Below are 16085 nucleotides of genomic sequence, written 5' to 3'. Positions count from 1 at the left end.
CAGTAAATTTTGTTTCCAACTCAAACAGCGAAATGAGATTAAAAAAAGATGCATGACGCAGAGAGCACAGAGCTGCCACTCTGCGTGGAAGCATCAGTGTAAGAGGCTTTCTCGTCCACCGTGCAACATGACTTAACCTACACCACCAATCCAAAGTATCAGGCCTGCGCACAATTTCATGACGGACATCCTCAGATGCGGTAAATGCTTTAACCCCGGCTTTTTTAAACCCTGATTAACCCGCTGCGACACAAGGATCCATCTTTACTTACACAGAGATAATCAGGAGGATTAATAATATACCAGAGGACTAGTGCAGCACGGACCAGATACATGTCTGAACACTAATTCAGACACTGAGTAAAGCTGGAGATATGATGTCTGCAGCTCACGAGCACAAAGTTTAATGCAGAGTAAAGAGAGCTGAGGGGGGGAAAAGGAGTGGAAAAATACAAGAAGGCGAATATTCTTTTGAAAAAGGGTCCTCGAGACGGACAATTTCAGCACTCGTCAAAAGCCCTTTGGCAACAAAAGGACAAAGCGGCACAGTTGGGAATGAACATTACACGTTGGCCGGACAACAGGTAATTTTTTTGTCAGGACGTAGAAAAACCGAGCGGTGTAATGCGCCGAAATGTCGTCTACAGGTGTTACGAATTCCCTTTTCCTCCACGGCTGACAAAGCTGTTCCCCACGTGCTTTCGATTGAGCAGAGTTCTGCTCTTCCCGTGCTGTCGTCATTCCTTCATTTCAGTTTTGGTTTTTCGTTGTTTGAATCGGTGATTACGTTTGTGTTTCGTCAATAATACAACAAAGCAGACTCTAGAAGACCCGAATCTGTTGTTTCAAGGCTCTAAAAAGCTGCTACGGCCGATTTCACGAGTTCTCCCCCTCCAACTCAAAAACACCGCACATATAAACTCTGACAGGACAAGAGACACAAACTGGACTGAGCCCAAGCGAAGCGACTCCCAGAGTGCTTGTGATATGCTGTCACTGAGCAATTAATTAGAGCGAGATCACCGGGGTTTTGGTTCCTCCATGGCTTGTCACGGTACCTGTGGAAAACCTCTCCCAAACTTCCCAAGCAGCAGTCTTCCAGATGTTTACAGTGCGTCCCAAAGGCTGCACTGGAGAAGGGCAATGAGGTCACAAGGCTCATGACTTGTGAATCACAATGACAGAAGCAAACTTGTTACAGAACAATAACACATAGACAAAGGCAGAGATGCGTTTAATGACCGCTGTCTTTTTTGGCTAAAGGCAGCAATTACATCGTGCCTTTTACGGTGGACTTTGAGTCATGTTTTCCTTGTTTTTAGCTCATTTTTTGGCCTCCACTGACTCCAGAGCAGAAATATCTGGTATATTAGCTGCTAAATGCGACACTAGCTGCAATTTGTTCCACTGGCTGTTATTGAGAAGGTGAAGAAAGCAAGGGGAGAAGTCGGAGAAACCCTACCAAGCCCAACCTCACAATCCAAGATGGCAGCAGTAAAAGTAAACAGAAGTAAAATTGTAGATCTTCTGCCCCGTACATCACTGCTGTGTATTTGTCACCCACACACAGAGCACAGACCAACTCTATCTGTCAATATTCTACAGAGGTATTTTTAAGAGAAAAGACAAACATTGCATCTCTATCTGCATTAGAGAGGAAAACAAAGCCTGTGTTTCACTGCTCTTCTGCTCACTATGACTGGAAACATCTGATGCATAAAAGCAAAGCATTCACCTGAAAGATGCTTTAAAAAACTTCAGTCAGGGAGCCGATCCTTGTGAATTTATCCTTTTTCAGTTACAAGTTGAATTGACTTGTTTTTTTCCTGCTTGCAGTTTTTGTTCCACATATGATCTTATATGCATACCTAAAGGATCCAGGAAAATCTACCTGTAAAAGAAAAGTCTGGAAAAATCAGTACAATATGTTTGGAAATTTGGGGGTTTTCAGCGTTTAGTTCGGCCGATGGTATCCACATATCCTGCACCCTTCATTTCTTTATACCAGGGTCATTTTACACCGCGGGCCACGTACAGCCTGTGGTGCAGCAGTGAAACTCCCCTTTCTGTCAGTTTCAAGACGTTACATATGTAACTGTTTTTCTACATGTTCTCCCTCTCACCTCTGGGGCAGGGGGCATTGGGGATCAACAGGTTAACTGTTTATGGCTTAATTATTTTGTGTAGTGTGAACGGCCATGAGGGAGGTTTTTTTCAGTAGGAAAAGCTGTAAAACTTACAGATAAAAATCCAAAACGTATGTTTGTGCTTGTTTGAGGTGAGCAGCAGATCAAACACATTCAGGCCTGTGAGACTCATTTAGACACTGAGCCATGGCTCTGTGCTACATGCACACATTTCTGCATCTCTAGCATTCAAAGACACTTTCTATATAGTTTATTTTTATGTAATATTTAATCTGAGCTGTAAATGTATGCTTCCACGCTTCAATGATTTTAAAGTCTGGGTCCTTAGGAGGTCGATCCATGACTGATAGTTGTATGTTTGTCTATCCAGATGTGGTTTTTGTGCATTAACAGGCATCACTGTCGTTCTGAAAAATGAAGCCAATCTGAGGTTTTCCAGATGGTATTTCACAGAGGATCAAAATTTAATTGTAATCTTGTGTATCGATAATTCAGTGACTCAGATGATGTCAAAGCCTCCACCGTGCCTTACAGAGGGATGTAAACTCTTACTGTTGCACCGCCTCCTCTGAACATACTGACAATCTGAACCAATCTACAGGCAGTATTTTAGGCCTGACACTTATCGTTTATGCCATGACCATTTTCTTTGTAACTTTGGCTACGTTCACTCTGCAGGTCTTGATGCTCAATTCCGATTTTTTGATCAAATCCGATTTTTTTGTCTGCTCGTTCACACTACAAATAAAATGCGACAGCAAACGCGCTCTAGTGTGAACGCTCAAAGCGGCGCATGCGCAAAAGAAGACGTCACACACAACGCGCTCTGTTTAGACCCAGAGCAACAGTGTTGTTTGACTGATGGGCCTTAATATAAAGACTTCGGACTTCACGTTTCCCAGTTTTTGCTTTAAGTTATTTTGTTATTTACATAATAATGTAAATAACCTAATAATGATCCTTATTGCTGTTTCAGAGGAGCGCTGCTTCAAAGGATAGCTGCAGATTTCTGTCAGAATCTGCAGATTATACAGAACAAATAAAATGTTCACATTTCTCCAACGTTGTCTTCCCAACAGTTTCACTGACATCTACACGGGATGGCCAGGAAGCGTTCGCGATGTCTTCTCCGGCGCTGATAATTGGTGTCTGTCTTGTGTCGGTGACGGAAAAGACGGATTTAATGCGACTTGACCATCAAACAGCAGTCGCTTTCTGAAACATCAGATATGTATCGGATTCAGCACCACATACGAAAGTGGCCCAGATCGGATTTGAAAATATCGGATTTGTGCCGTTCACACTGTCATAGCATGATCAGATATGGATCGCATAGGGTCAAAAAAATCGGATTTGATGCGCTTTCGCCTGCAGTGTGAACGTAGCCTTTGTCATTAGATCCATTAGTCGAGCAGAGCGACTCCATTCTTTACAATACTCGTGTAGATCATCACAGCTGATGTAGTGAGAAGTCAAGCAGCAGCTGGAAAGTTCATGAACATAAACCTTTTTATTTTCTACTTTCAATACAACTAACATACAGTATGTATGCACACAGATATCTTCTCTTTGGATGAAACGAGATATTTTTACTCCATTACAAGTGTTGCTCGTCCTTTAAGGACCTTTCACCTTTCTTTGATCCCACTGTGACAGGATTTTATGGCTCAAACTGTCGTCATAAATGTTTTGTACTTGTAAATTAAATGCATAGTTGTGAACTGAGTTTTGTGACCTTGTAAACCAAAATATCTGAAAATTTAATGTTTGTGCATCTATAGATGAGAATTTGTGTGTTTGTAAGAAATATTTACACAAGTTACAATTTTTTTTGATAAGATCTGGTTACAGATACCAGCAAGAAACTTGTGTAAAACTCTGCGCTGAACTTCCCTGGCTGTGTGTGGGTTTCAACTTACGAGTACAAATTTTGACCCAATTTTTCTTCCTTTCAGCTGATTGGTCAATGTTATGTCAATCACAAATGTAACAATCCAATCAGAGAACAGAAGGGTTTGGCTGTGGGTGGGGTGCTTTACTGAGCTCCAGGTCCTGGAAGGGTAATACAGTTATGACCAAAATTTGAGCCTATTGGATGCTTAAATTGGCAAAACTGAGAAGGAAAAATATTTAGGTCACAGTGGCTTACACGACCAAAGTCTGGGAAAGTCAGTGGTTTTTATCAATTTTGACTGAGACTTAATTAAATGTTTTCATGTCCTGGTGACCAATGAAATGAGAGTGGCACAAGATAGATAAGGCATCAAAACAACCTATCTTCAAACAAGTTGTTTGAAGATAGCTGAGTTGTGAGATCAACCGTGAGAAGGACTCAGACAGCACCCTCAGTATCAGCCCTGGCTTACTAACACTGCACTCTAGAAAATGCAACACAATCATATCTGTGCTTTCCCCCCAAAATCCAGCAGTGGTAGTTTTGTGACTGCAACAAAGTCCCGACAAATGAACATCAAAAACCACCTTAAACTAACAGATTTTCCTGTGCTCACTTCAAACACTCTTCATAATGCTTCGAGTGCTGAAACATAAAGGCATCAAGGACGCCTCTCATCTGAACGGGGCAAGGTTAAGTTAGAAGGTGACACACTTAAGTGCAACACCGAGAGACTTCGCAGCGAGTTTCAGATTACAAACCTGCCCATTCTCTCCGCTGTGATTTCATAAGAGGCTTTCAGAGATATATCGCTGACTGTGTGTGTGTGTGTGTGTGTGTGTGTGTGTGTGTGTGTGTGCTGTTACAACACTCATCCACAAGTCTGAGGGCAACAACACTTGTCATTCAGCACAGTGAAGAATCCTGTTTGTAAACAAAGCCATGGCAACCGTGGTACTCTCTCACGCTCTCTCTCACAAGTTTGCACTCCCACACGCAAAACTGACACACACACACACACAGGGAGCAGTAAGCTTATTCTAAACTAGTCCCCATCTTGTCATCTGCCTGGATATGACCCAGAAATACAGCCACTGGAACAAATAGGCCACTGTCATATTAATCTCCACCTCTGTAAATTGATGGAAATATAATTTGGTGTGTTCAAAGCAAGCCGTGTCTGCACGCTTTGCCCATCTCTCTCTCTCTCTGCCTGGACAACGATAACTTGACCTCCCCTACACCAAACCCCCCTCACCCCCACCCCAACAGTACGTAACACATAATGAGGCCCCGCAAATAGAAAAAAAAAGAGCGAAAAATATCTTACACCCTGTAATTGCACACTCAACTGAAAAAGACTTAAACAGGTAAAGGAAAAAGCAAAGCCGGGAGGGAACAAAAAGCTGTATTCACATGCAGATATTCTCACTGAAAAGCTTTGAATGGCAGAGTCTGACTAAAAATGACAGAGATTCTGTAATTGCAGCTTCAGATAAAGCACAGCACTTGGCAGGTAGAGTAAGAGTCTGCAGAGATGTGCCCTCATTTCCACACCGGCACAGCGCATATGTGTGTGTGAGGCTTTTTAAGCATTCATGCATGCTTGTGAGTGTGTGCGCACTTGTTTGTGTGTCAGACATGCCCTGTGTGTGTGTGTGTGTGAGCGAGAGAACGAAATAGGTTTGAAGGGTTAATTAGTGTGCTGTCTTAAACTGTGTGCAGTGACAGGAAGACAAGACAAGCTGTCCTTGCCAAACTCACCTCTGCACACGCTGCTCTACACACACACACACACACACACACACACACACACACACACACACACACACACACACACACACACACAGGCACATATGTGCATATAACACTAGATGAGGACGTATACTCTTTCTCCCCCACTGAACACCTCAGTGCCCATTTCAGGCTAATGTGCACACACACACACACACACACAGTTGCCTAAGTCAGTAAAGCCAAATCAGTTTTCCCGTTGCTACAGCAACAGCATACTTTTATATCAACTGCAACCTTGTTACTATGGAGATATGTATACAAGAGAAACTCTGTGCCGTTGTAGTCAAGGGCCAGATGACAGCATAGCGTGAGGGCGTGTGCACAAACTCACACACCATCCTTCATCCATTTTGTTCTCTCTTTCTTTTACACACACACACACACACACACACACACACACACACACACACACACACACACACACACACACACACACACAAGCTCAGTCAGAAGAAAGAGTTCAGATTCACACGCTGGTCAAGGAGAGCACAGAGAGCTCTCATATCCCCCCAGTATGATCGCAATCAGCTAAACACGCAAAGCTAGCATTGATCCTCACTGTTTGTGCCCAACCTTCCCCGCCCACCCCCGACACCCTCGGGCGAGATGAAATCTAAAGTCTGTTGGCATCTGTGTTATTAAATCCTCCAGTGTTAATTTAGCGCTAATTGAGTGAGGGATTCATTCCCCGTTTACCCCGAGTCTTTAATGGAGCAAAATCGGGATGAGAACGCCGGTATAAAAGACTGTATCAAGTCTTAAATCAAAAGCGAAATGCTGTTCCCACTGGGGAAGCACATATCATCGGAGTGAAAGAGAACTATGAAAGCAGAGATCATCAACTATTGATAAGGCCGAATCTGGTACAGCTGTAGACAAAATACAGAATATGTTTGACTTCAAGTTGGATATGCCTGCAAACTCGCTGATAACTGTCTGGCTGTGAAATAAGCTATAACCACACATGAGAGAGCGAATAATGGGCCTGTGTTTACCATCTGGCTACAGTGATGCTGTACATCACAGGTATATACGATATAGATTAGGAAAAGAATCAGGAGTAAGGATGAAACAGTTCTCCAAATCCATAATCCATGTTTGAGGGCACAGTTTCGATTTATAACTGTTTTTTTTTATTTTTATTCATGAAATGGAAAGGCATGATAGCTGGATCACGAATAATCTATATCCAGCTCTTCACTACTACAGCTTTCACTAGACTAGCATGTTATTCCACATGCAATCAGTGCATTCATACACACCATCGTGGCTCTGCCTTATCAAGTCTAACCTGCCAGCTACCATCTCGAATGTTTTACAGGACTTTGGAGTGCTGTAATTCTGCATCGAAAACACTAGTTGGCAGTGTTGAGCCTTTTCATGTGCATAAATCAATGCTTTCTATGGTGCTTGCTGAGCTGAGCAAATCATGTTCGAGCTATTGAGCAAAGATTAATTGCACAAAATGAGCATCAAAAAAGTACTGCGGGCATTTCCAAAGACAGCACAGGCAGCATCTGTATTTCTGGGAGTTTCTTTCTCAAAGTGCAAAATTTAGGAAGGAGAACATTTAAATCAAGCGGATGCACAATTTACTGCTAACTGTCCTGACAGTCCCATTTGTTCTCCCAAAGTACAGCACCGGCAGTCAAACTGGGAAACAAATAATCCTCGTGATAATCTTGTGTAATTTTGTGCATGCATGTGGAAACAAAGAGATGATTCAATGAAAATTGTGAGCAGTTTTGTATCAGATTTGATTGGCAATTCAGTTTTTAAGTCACTGAAATCATGCAAATTCATCATCTGATGAAGTCAATGACTCAACAATAAACCTCGTTTTCCAAACGACCTTGGAAGGAGCGATTATGCAACATTCGTCAGAGTAATGTTGAAGTTCTTTACCTGGCTGCGATCTTTATCCACCTTCTTGAAGCACTTGTTGAGCGACAGGTTGTGGCGCACTGAGTTCTTCCAGCCTGTGGGGGCGCTTGCAAAGTAAGGGAAGTGCTCCAGAATCCAGCCGTAGATATCCTTCACCGGCAGCCGCTTGTTTGGCGCATCCTCGATGGCCATGAAAATCAGGCAGCTGAAGGAGTACGGAGGTTTTCGGTTGGCCCCCGCCGTCAAGTCGTACGCTGAGTGCGCGTCACCGAGCAGGGGGTCGTCTGGGGAGGGAGACGAGGAGGAGGGCGAGCGAGGGTGCTGGCCATCGGGGTCCTGCAGAGGGGAGACGCTACGAAGCCCAGAATGGCTGAAGCTGTTGAGGAGGTCCGTGCTCTCGTGGAGCCAGGAGAGGCTGGTGAGCTCTTCGTCTTCGGCCTTGGAGAAGGAGGCGGACAGGGAAAGGGAGAGGTCAGCCGCCTCGGCTTCAGACGCCGCCGTGGCGGCGTCACCTTGCCGGTACAGTGGGCTCATGCCCTGTGAGGCACTAGCTCCACTACTGGGGCTCTGGGCCTTCTTACTGGGGGGCATGGTGGGTCCCATCCAGCCCAGGGCTCGCTCCTGTAGGCAGCAGAAAAGAGGGGTTTTGGGGGGGAGCAGGAGAGAAAAGAAACAACATTAGCTGATGAAACTGTTGGTTCATTCATTTTTGTTAAAGGCCAAAGGGTGGAGGCGCATAACAAGATTTTGACCACATTCCCAATTAGGCTGCGTTAGATCTGAAGGAGAAAGTATACATCATCATTTCTCTCCTGGGCTTTCTATCCACTTCTGACTGAAACAGCAAATTTAGTGCTTCATCGGTTGAGGAAATCCTGCCTTGTACAACTACCCTCTAATTACTAGCGTAACAGCAAAGTATTGACATTACATGGGGTTGCTGTCATAACATATGAGTACTGTTAAAGGTCTTATAGTTGTGGGGTCGCAGAATCGCTGGTGATTTAACATCTCTCCAGCAGGAGAAAATGTAATTGTCAAACGTGCTGCGACAAATGAGTGCAGAAGAAGAAAAAACCCTTTATCTGGTGGATTTGAAACATTAGAAATGGAGTCCGACGGTCAGACTTAGTTCCACAGCAGGATGTGATAGGGATGCGATGGGAAAATTTGCAAAGAAAAGAGCAAAACAAATTACAGCGTGAGTTCAAATCTATCCCTATTCTAATCAGACCGTTATTCTGCTAACATAAGAGCGATGCTGTGCTCGTTACACGCAGGCAGAGCGCCGTAATTGAAGGGGAACGGGTCTGAGTATCACACCACAATCAGAAGGCTCGCAACCGGGCCTTTGATTGTCCTCTAGCACAGACAGCTGTGGGAAGGACCCAGGCAGCGGCTACAGCAAAAATGTAATCTGCTCCGCTCGCTCTCAACACGTTTCAGAGACGAGACACACATGCCTGCTCTCACACACACACACACACACACACACACACACACACACACACACACACACACACACACACACACACACACACACACACACACACACACACGTGAAAATGCAAATCTAAATCTAATCTGCACAGGTCCGGATGAACATGCAAACACGAGCAGGGGTTCTAAAAGGTTGTGAATGTAAAAGCAGATGAACACACACACACACACACACACACACACACACACACACACACACACACACACACACCATTAGGACTGGGGGATTAAGTGGAGATACGTTCTGGGCGGCCCCCGTGTGGTGCGATCGCTCTCTAATCCAAGGTGATCATCAGCCGATCTGTCCCCTCACTCTGGATGATTGACTGACAGCTGTCACCCGTGGCGAGTTGTTGCACGGTGACAACTGTCAGCTCGCTACAGCTTTGGCCCGCTGCGTCGCCATGGCAACAGAGCAAAACAACTCATCTCCTTTTCTCTTCTGCCGCGTCTCCCTCCCATCTCGCCCTTTTCTCACTTTTCTCCCAGCGCAGATAACTCTCTTTAACGGTGCCGACGGGCTGCAGCGGAAGGACGGCGCTAAATATAGAACAGTGATGTATAGCGCTTGCTCCACGTATAGCCGGCCAGCCTACAGTCACCTCGCCGCTCCATCTAACGGTCTCCATGGGCGCAGGAACACGCTCGGCGAAGCTTTGATCTCGTTTCTCTCTTCTCTCTCTCGTCCCTCTTTTCCAGTCCTCGCGCTATTTGACAGCACGCGCGCTCATTCAACAAGCTGTACCTGTCTGAAGGTACAGTGTTGCTGCACCAATATTGACATTGAGCATAATGAATTCAAATTGCCCCGGTGACGATAGCTGAGAATAGTGAGAGCACAATCAAAGGGATGGGCGAGGTGGGAAGAGTGCTTGACAGGCTTTTCAAGGTGTGCGTGTGTGTGTGCGTATTTATGCGTGTTTGACAGGCTTGTCACGGTGCATGTGTGTGTTTGTCTTGAGAAGGAAGAAAGGGCATCGGAGTGACATTGTTCCTAGTAGGAGTCCACCGGAATGCATAGATGGCTCAGATGCTCTCTTTCTCTCTGTCTCCTCTTCCTCCTCCTTGTTATGTTGCCATAGCGGCAAGGGGGCCATGAAACATTACGGCTGACAGTAAAGTCATCTCATTTTACTGTTGCTATGACAACAAACTCCTCACTGTTGGTTGGGGCCATCGCGAGCTGCCGCCCAAGCCTCGTGCCTGAGTGTGCATGTGTGTGTATGAGGGGATGCATGTGTGTGTGTGTGTGTGTGCTAGCATGTCTCCCATGGGCTCTCATAAAGCTTAACACACTTGCTTGGCTCTAAACAAACTTTCATGCAACTTCTACTGCGAAGCCCTCAGGACCAACTGCTAAAGGACAAAGGCAGCTATCGCTCAAGTTCAGGCTAAATAACGCTTGCTGCGAGTGTGCGCGCGCGCACGTGCTAGAAGCATCCTCACATTTGTTTGACAGATGGGACTGTGCTATTCTCTCTGTCTTCTTCATTCGCTGGATCTCCTTTGTGTTTGCATGCTTTGTTTTGATTTGTGTTCGTCTCTGTTTGGCATGTCCACATTTGGCTTAGCGTGCGCATGTGTTTTTTTTCTGCGTTTGTCTACGTGTGTGTGTGTGTGTGCACGTGCGCATTGGACTGTAAGTACACTGTCTGACTAGTTGTCTAGTGCATTCTTCATGCAAGTGTCTGTGCATACCAATACAATTACAAGCAGCTGAGCTCTGTACAGTGTGCCTGTTCTCACTGTTCCTCTGCACCCTGATAATATAAACTCTAAAAGACACCATTCAATAAGAATGAAAACTCCATCCAAAAGGAAAGTGATGGGCTGTGCACTCGCAAATGTTATGCTGCCATGAATTCAGAATCCACGGGACTCAGGTAAGAACTATGGATGTTTGGATAGGGTATCCTGACCCGGAAAGCTTGACAGGGTATCCGTGGAAATTGGCCAATCTATGATGTAACTCAACTGTTTAGGTCATCAACTCAGCTCATTCCTGTGGAAGCTCAAGCTTCAAGTTAGGTATGTCAACAATTTGACTTAATATTTTGAAATTCTGATTTCTTTTGCATCAGCTCTGCCAGTCAGGACGCTCCATGAAGGATGCCCTTTTCCCAGAAGCAGATGACGCATATGCACGAGCACTCGAATAGTGACAGGATCAGTGAGCTACCAATGTGAACAAACTGGCACCACGTTCTTCAGCTTTGAATGCCTTCTAGTGAACGATAACATAGCATGAAGGTTTGGAATGTGGATGCCTTTAGCTTTCTGCTTCCGGGTAACAAGGAAATGATGTAACTTCACAAAGCTTCCTAATTGGCAGAGCTAACTCGAAATTAGTTATTTTCTCAAAATGGCATTTTTTTTCATATATATTTGAAATATTACAGTATCCCATACTCTTGTATGGAAAAACATAAGTGGGATTCAGACTGTTAATTTTGTAAAGTAGTGAACACACCTGAAGCTTCATTCCTTTGAAAAAAAGAACCAAGCAAAAGGCTAACTGTGAGCTGTGTTTAGGAGCAATTATGTTTTCTTTTGAAAGGGCCTTGCTTTCCTAAGTCAGTGTGTGTGACACAGTTCCTGCTGCATGTTTCCAGCTCAACGGCTCCTCGGCTTTCGAGGTGTGCAAGATTTAAAATAAAACGTTTTTTTAAATCAATCCGGCGTTTCTTCATGTCACAAGTGTAAAAAAAACAAAAACAGGAAGGAAACGATCAGAATGCTATTTTAGGTTCAAGAGCTAATAGTGGATCAATTAACTTGATTTAACAGAATGAACAGATTTAAAAAAGGAAGGAAAATTGAAGATTTCAAGGAGCTGAACTGAGAGCTAAGACCATTAAGACCTTAGACGGAAACAGAGAGCATCATTGCTCTGAAAACTGTCAGCGACCTTGATGTACCCCTGCTGACCTCTGACCTGGCAGTCTCTGTAGCTGAAGGCAGAGGGGACCGGTGTTTACATGGAGGGGAGAAGGTTAACAAACGCCTGCAAGAGTGGACAGGCTGTACGCTAATTCATGCGCTCTAATTGACGGTGTAATCATCTCGCGCTGCATTCATGCTCTTGCAGACACTTGTCTAAATCACATGCCACTTTTACGTAATCCTCAGAAGATCTCCGTTCCCCGTTGGCAGCTTTTTCTGTCTTACTTGCAGTCGTTCACAGCGCCGAAAGCCAGAGGAAACATTTCAATAATATCCTTCATTTCGCCGTCTTGTTGTGGAGTCTGCTGTGATATTAGCCAAACTGACTTTCAGCAAAATCCCCAAGTCATCAAATTACAAAAAAAAAAAACCCACATCAATGCACAAATAATAAAATAAAAGCCAGATAGGCTGGAGACATGCTGTCAGCAGCTCATTTAGCTCTGCTCTGGGCCTCAGTGGATCAAGCGACTCTTACAACTTTGTCAGTTTGATGGTGGCTTGTGACACAAACTGTATGTCGTATGTCATATCTTCCCGTTCCCCCCTCTCCTTGTCAGTCTTTACTATACAGCCCAATAAAGCAGGTGCCACGAAAATAATCCCCCCCACCTCAGAATGGAGTAGTAATAGTAGTGCAGCAGATAGCAGCAGAGAATAGAATAGTGGCTGGTAGGAGTTATTACTTTGCAGAGGGGTGAGCTGAACCTTGTGGCTCCTCTGGCCACAGTGATAAAGCGGAGAGTCAGATGCACCGAGGCAAAACTAATCTGGAGTTTTGATGACAAAAGGACGACCTTTATCCCTCCTACACATATACCGGATGGATGGAAGGGGAGAGGAAGACCAACAGAGAGAAGGAGAAATTGAGAACTCTCTCAGAGACTGGGAAATAATAACTTCTGCTACATATGTGTCAACAAAGGTTGTAGGAACCCTTGTGATGTCCTCAATTTTCAACCCATGAAATCATTCCCCCGTCCACCGTCTACATTTCCTGCTTTTCCCTGGTGACAAATATCAGGGCTTCTGACTGCTTTAAGGAAGCGGAGCAGGGCCGATCACATCCTATAAGGTCTCACTGTGTTCTTCTTTTATGTCATCCACGACAGCAAAGAGCTACGGGATGAAGGTCAGGGGTGAGGGCGTCCCTCAGGACGCCTCCTGACCCCTCTGTGCTGGCGGCTGCTCTCAGCTGCCTGGCAGCTAAAGCTGTTGCAAACACATGTGCATATGAACGTGTTACAACTTGATGCCTGTTCTTATTTTTACATCTGTTGGCTATTTTCTTTGCTTGCATTTTACCTCAATCAAAATATAGTAAATGTACATTAACTGACCCGCTCTTTGAATATTTAAGGTTCTTCTATTACAGGTTACATAGTCAATCATAGACCGTTTGTTTGTTTTTGCATTTATTGTGTATGTTTATTGTTTAAATGGAGAAAATACACTCATGTTATTGCACTGAAAATATAAAAACTATTCCACATCCTGTTTTTCATGAATATTGATATGTGTACGTGAATGTAGGCAGCCTGTATAAAGTTTAGTTTGATGTATATAAGGGGGTGGGTCCTGACAAGTGCTAACATTTACACCATCATGAGTTATGTCTGCATTTAGTTTTGTACTTTGTTTCTATTTATTGATCTTATTTATAGACTGTGGTCAGCAGCCGGCTGTCACAGTCACCTGTGGTTTGCAGGGACGATGCTGACTTGCCTGCAACCACACCTTCAAAATAAAGGTTGTGCCTTAACAACTGAAACAAATGCACTTCAAAGGGACAACTTTTAGTTTTGAGGTGAAAGTTTCTGATTTTCACTTCACTTTTAACCGTTTCCGAACCGTTCGGCGAGTAAACAGTCCACAGAGAAGTCAGACCGCCTTCTATGCAAACTATAGTCAACTGCAGAAATCTACTAAAGAAATAACAAGGGGTTTTGCAACCATATTTTACCAAGTGAGTGCCAGCTACCTCAAGCAGCCACCTGAAAACCAGTCAGGAAATACAACCTAATGACTGGTATGTCTTGATGCATGCTCAATCATAAGCCTCTTTTCCACTAGTACCAACTCGACTCCACTACACTTGGTTTTGGTCCATTACAACTGATTATGTGTGTGGCATTGTCATAGCAACGCAGCCAAAAGTCCCATGACACCATTTGTATATAACACAAGTACAACACAACAATGGAGGCCGTCTATCTGCTGCTCAGTCTGAGGGGACCACAGTGTTTATTTTTGTGTAGCCATTTCTCTCGCTGCCACATTTCAAAAGTGGCAGTTTTGATTTTCCTGAAGAAGTTTTTGTGCTCTCATGACTCATCGAGTGACGCCATCGACTGGCCAATCAGCTCCCTTGGAATTGTGAACGAGCAGGTACTAAAACAAGCACCTGGTACCGAGTAGGTCTTCAGGTAGATATTTCACTGAAACAGTGTGACCTGCTGTTGGAGCTGCAGAGAAAGAACAAGGGAATTCAGATGGATGTCGTGGAATCTTTATTACTGTTAGTTAAGCTATTGAGAACAACTGAACAATCAACACTGTCGACTCTAAAATGTCAGCTGCTTAACTACGAGGAATAAATGCATGATTTGGGTGAAAAGTGAAAATTAAACCTCTTTGGGGTTCAGACAGTTGTTCAGAAAACTCAAGTGAGTGCAAAATATTACCTTGAGCTGTTTGTTCCAACTACTTACTGCCAAAAGCACAAAATCAAAGCTATAATTAATAAGGCATAAGAAACTTAACAAAGAAAGGTCAGGACCCTTGTGTTGCAATGCACGCTTAATATTGCAGAGCCTGCTCTGCCAGAGGATTAAACATTATCCCCACTGTCTATTGGCAAAGCAACTAAGCAGATAATAAGCACATAATATACAGTATATTTAGGGGAACTGAGCCCCAGAACTTTCAAGTTGAAAAATGAAAACATAAAACGCATCAATTCACAGGGTCACTGGTTCTGCTTTAAAGCAGCACCAGGCTGCTTTACTCAAGGAAGCTGAGAACGGACATGTGTAATGCACGGTGTGAAAAAACGAAGAAGGAAAAAAGCCAAATCAAATATTGCTAGTGAATAATTCAAGACGACGAACACACACACAGCCTCCATCCTCCAAAGTAGGCTAACCAACAAAGCAAACAGACATTTGCATCAGGCAAACACAGAGTAAGTTTGGGATGATTCATCAGCAGCCAGCGATCATGGAGTCACGCTTACCCCCCCCCCCCAACCTCTCTCTCTGCGGATGGCGAACAATCAGAGTCAGAAACACACACACACACACACACACACACACACACACACACACACACACACACACACACGCACACACACACACACAAGTCACCTTCAAGCATCCACATTCGCAACCTCAGTTTGTGTGTGTGTGTGTGTGTGTGTGTGCAGCCTGGAGGTCCCTGGTGGACTGCAGGGCTAGACTGTGTGTGCAGAACTGCCTGTGACAGTCAGGTCAAGCTTAAAAAAAGCCCAGGCCCAAGGCTTTAGACTCCTATGGTTATGGCCGTGACACACCATAGGCCGACATGCAATCGCACATTTGGGCACTCTCACATGGTTACTCACTCTGCCCAGCGTTTTCTCGCACACTTTGTCCAAGTCAGTGTATTGTCCTAGCATGGCATTAGTCCCTGTATCTACAGAAGTCCTTAAAGTGTACATGCATGTATGGTTGTTTGTGACTTGTAGTCTAAAGTGCTTTGAGCGGTTAGTAAGACTAAAAATGCATTATATAAATATAAATAAGACTATCTTAGCATTAACCCACACTCCTGCTTCAGTTTAACCAAAGCAGAAAACACAGACTGTATTAGAAAGATGGCTATAACCTCAGAGTCTTAAAGTCAAGTCCATTCAAGTCTGCATCGTTTCTCACGGCCAGCGA

General features: G+C 44.2%; 1 protein-coding gene across 1 annotated transcript in view; it reads right to left on the bottom strand.

Moving 5' to 3' along the window:
* ches1 (checkpoint suppressor 1) overlaps positions 1 to 16085 on the bottom strand; it is a 62897-nt gene that overhangs the window by 25460 nt on the left and 21352 nt on the right. The window contains exon 2 of the mRNA XM_004542246.4: positions 7744 to 8343. Coding sequence (XP_004542303.1) covers positions 7744 to 8325 — 582 coding nt within the window. The 5' untranslated portion in view covers positions 8326 to 8343. The remainder of the gene's footprint in view (positions 1 to 7743; positions 8344 to 16085) is intronic.

Source organism: Maylandia zebra, linkage group LG15, assembly GCF_041146795.1.
Source record: "Maylandia zebra isolate NMK-2024a linkage group LG15, Mzebra_GT3a, whole genome shotgun sequence".
NCBI classification, from domain to species: domain Eukaryota; kingdom Metazoa; phylum Chordata; class Actinopteri; order Cichliformes; family Cichlidae; genus Maylandia; species Maylandia zebra.
Note: the sequence above shows the minus strand (reverse complement) of the source record. Positions and strands in the feature narration are given on the sequence as shown.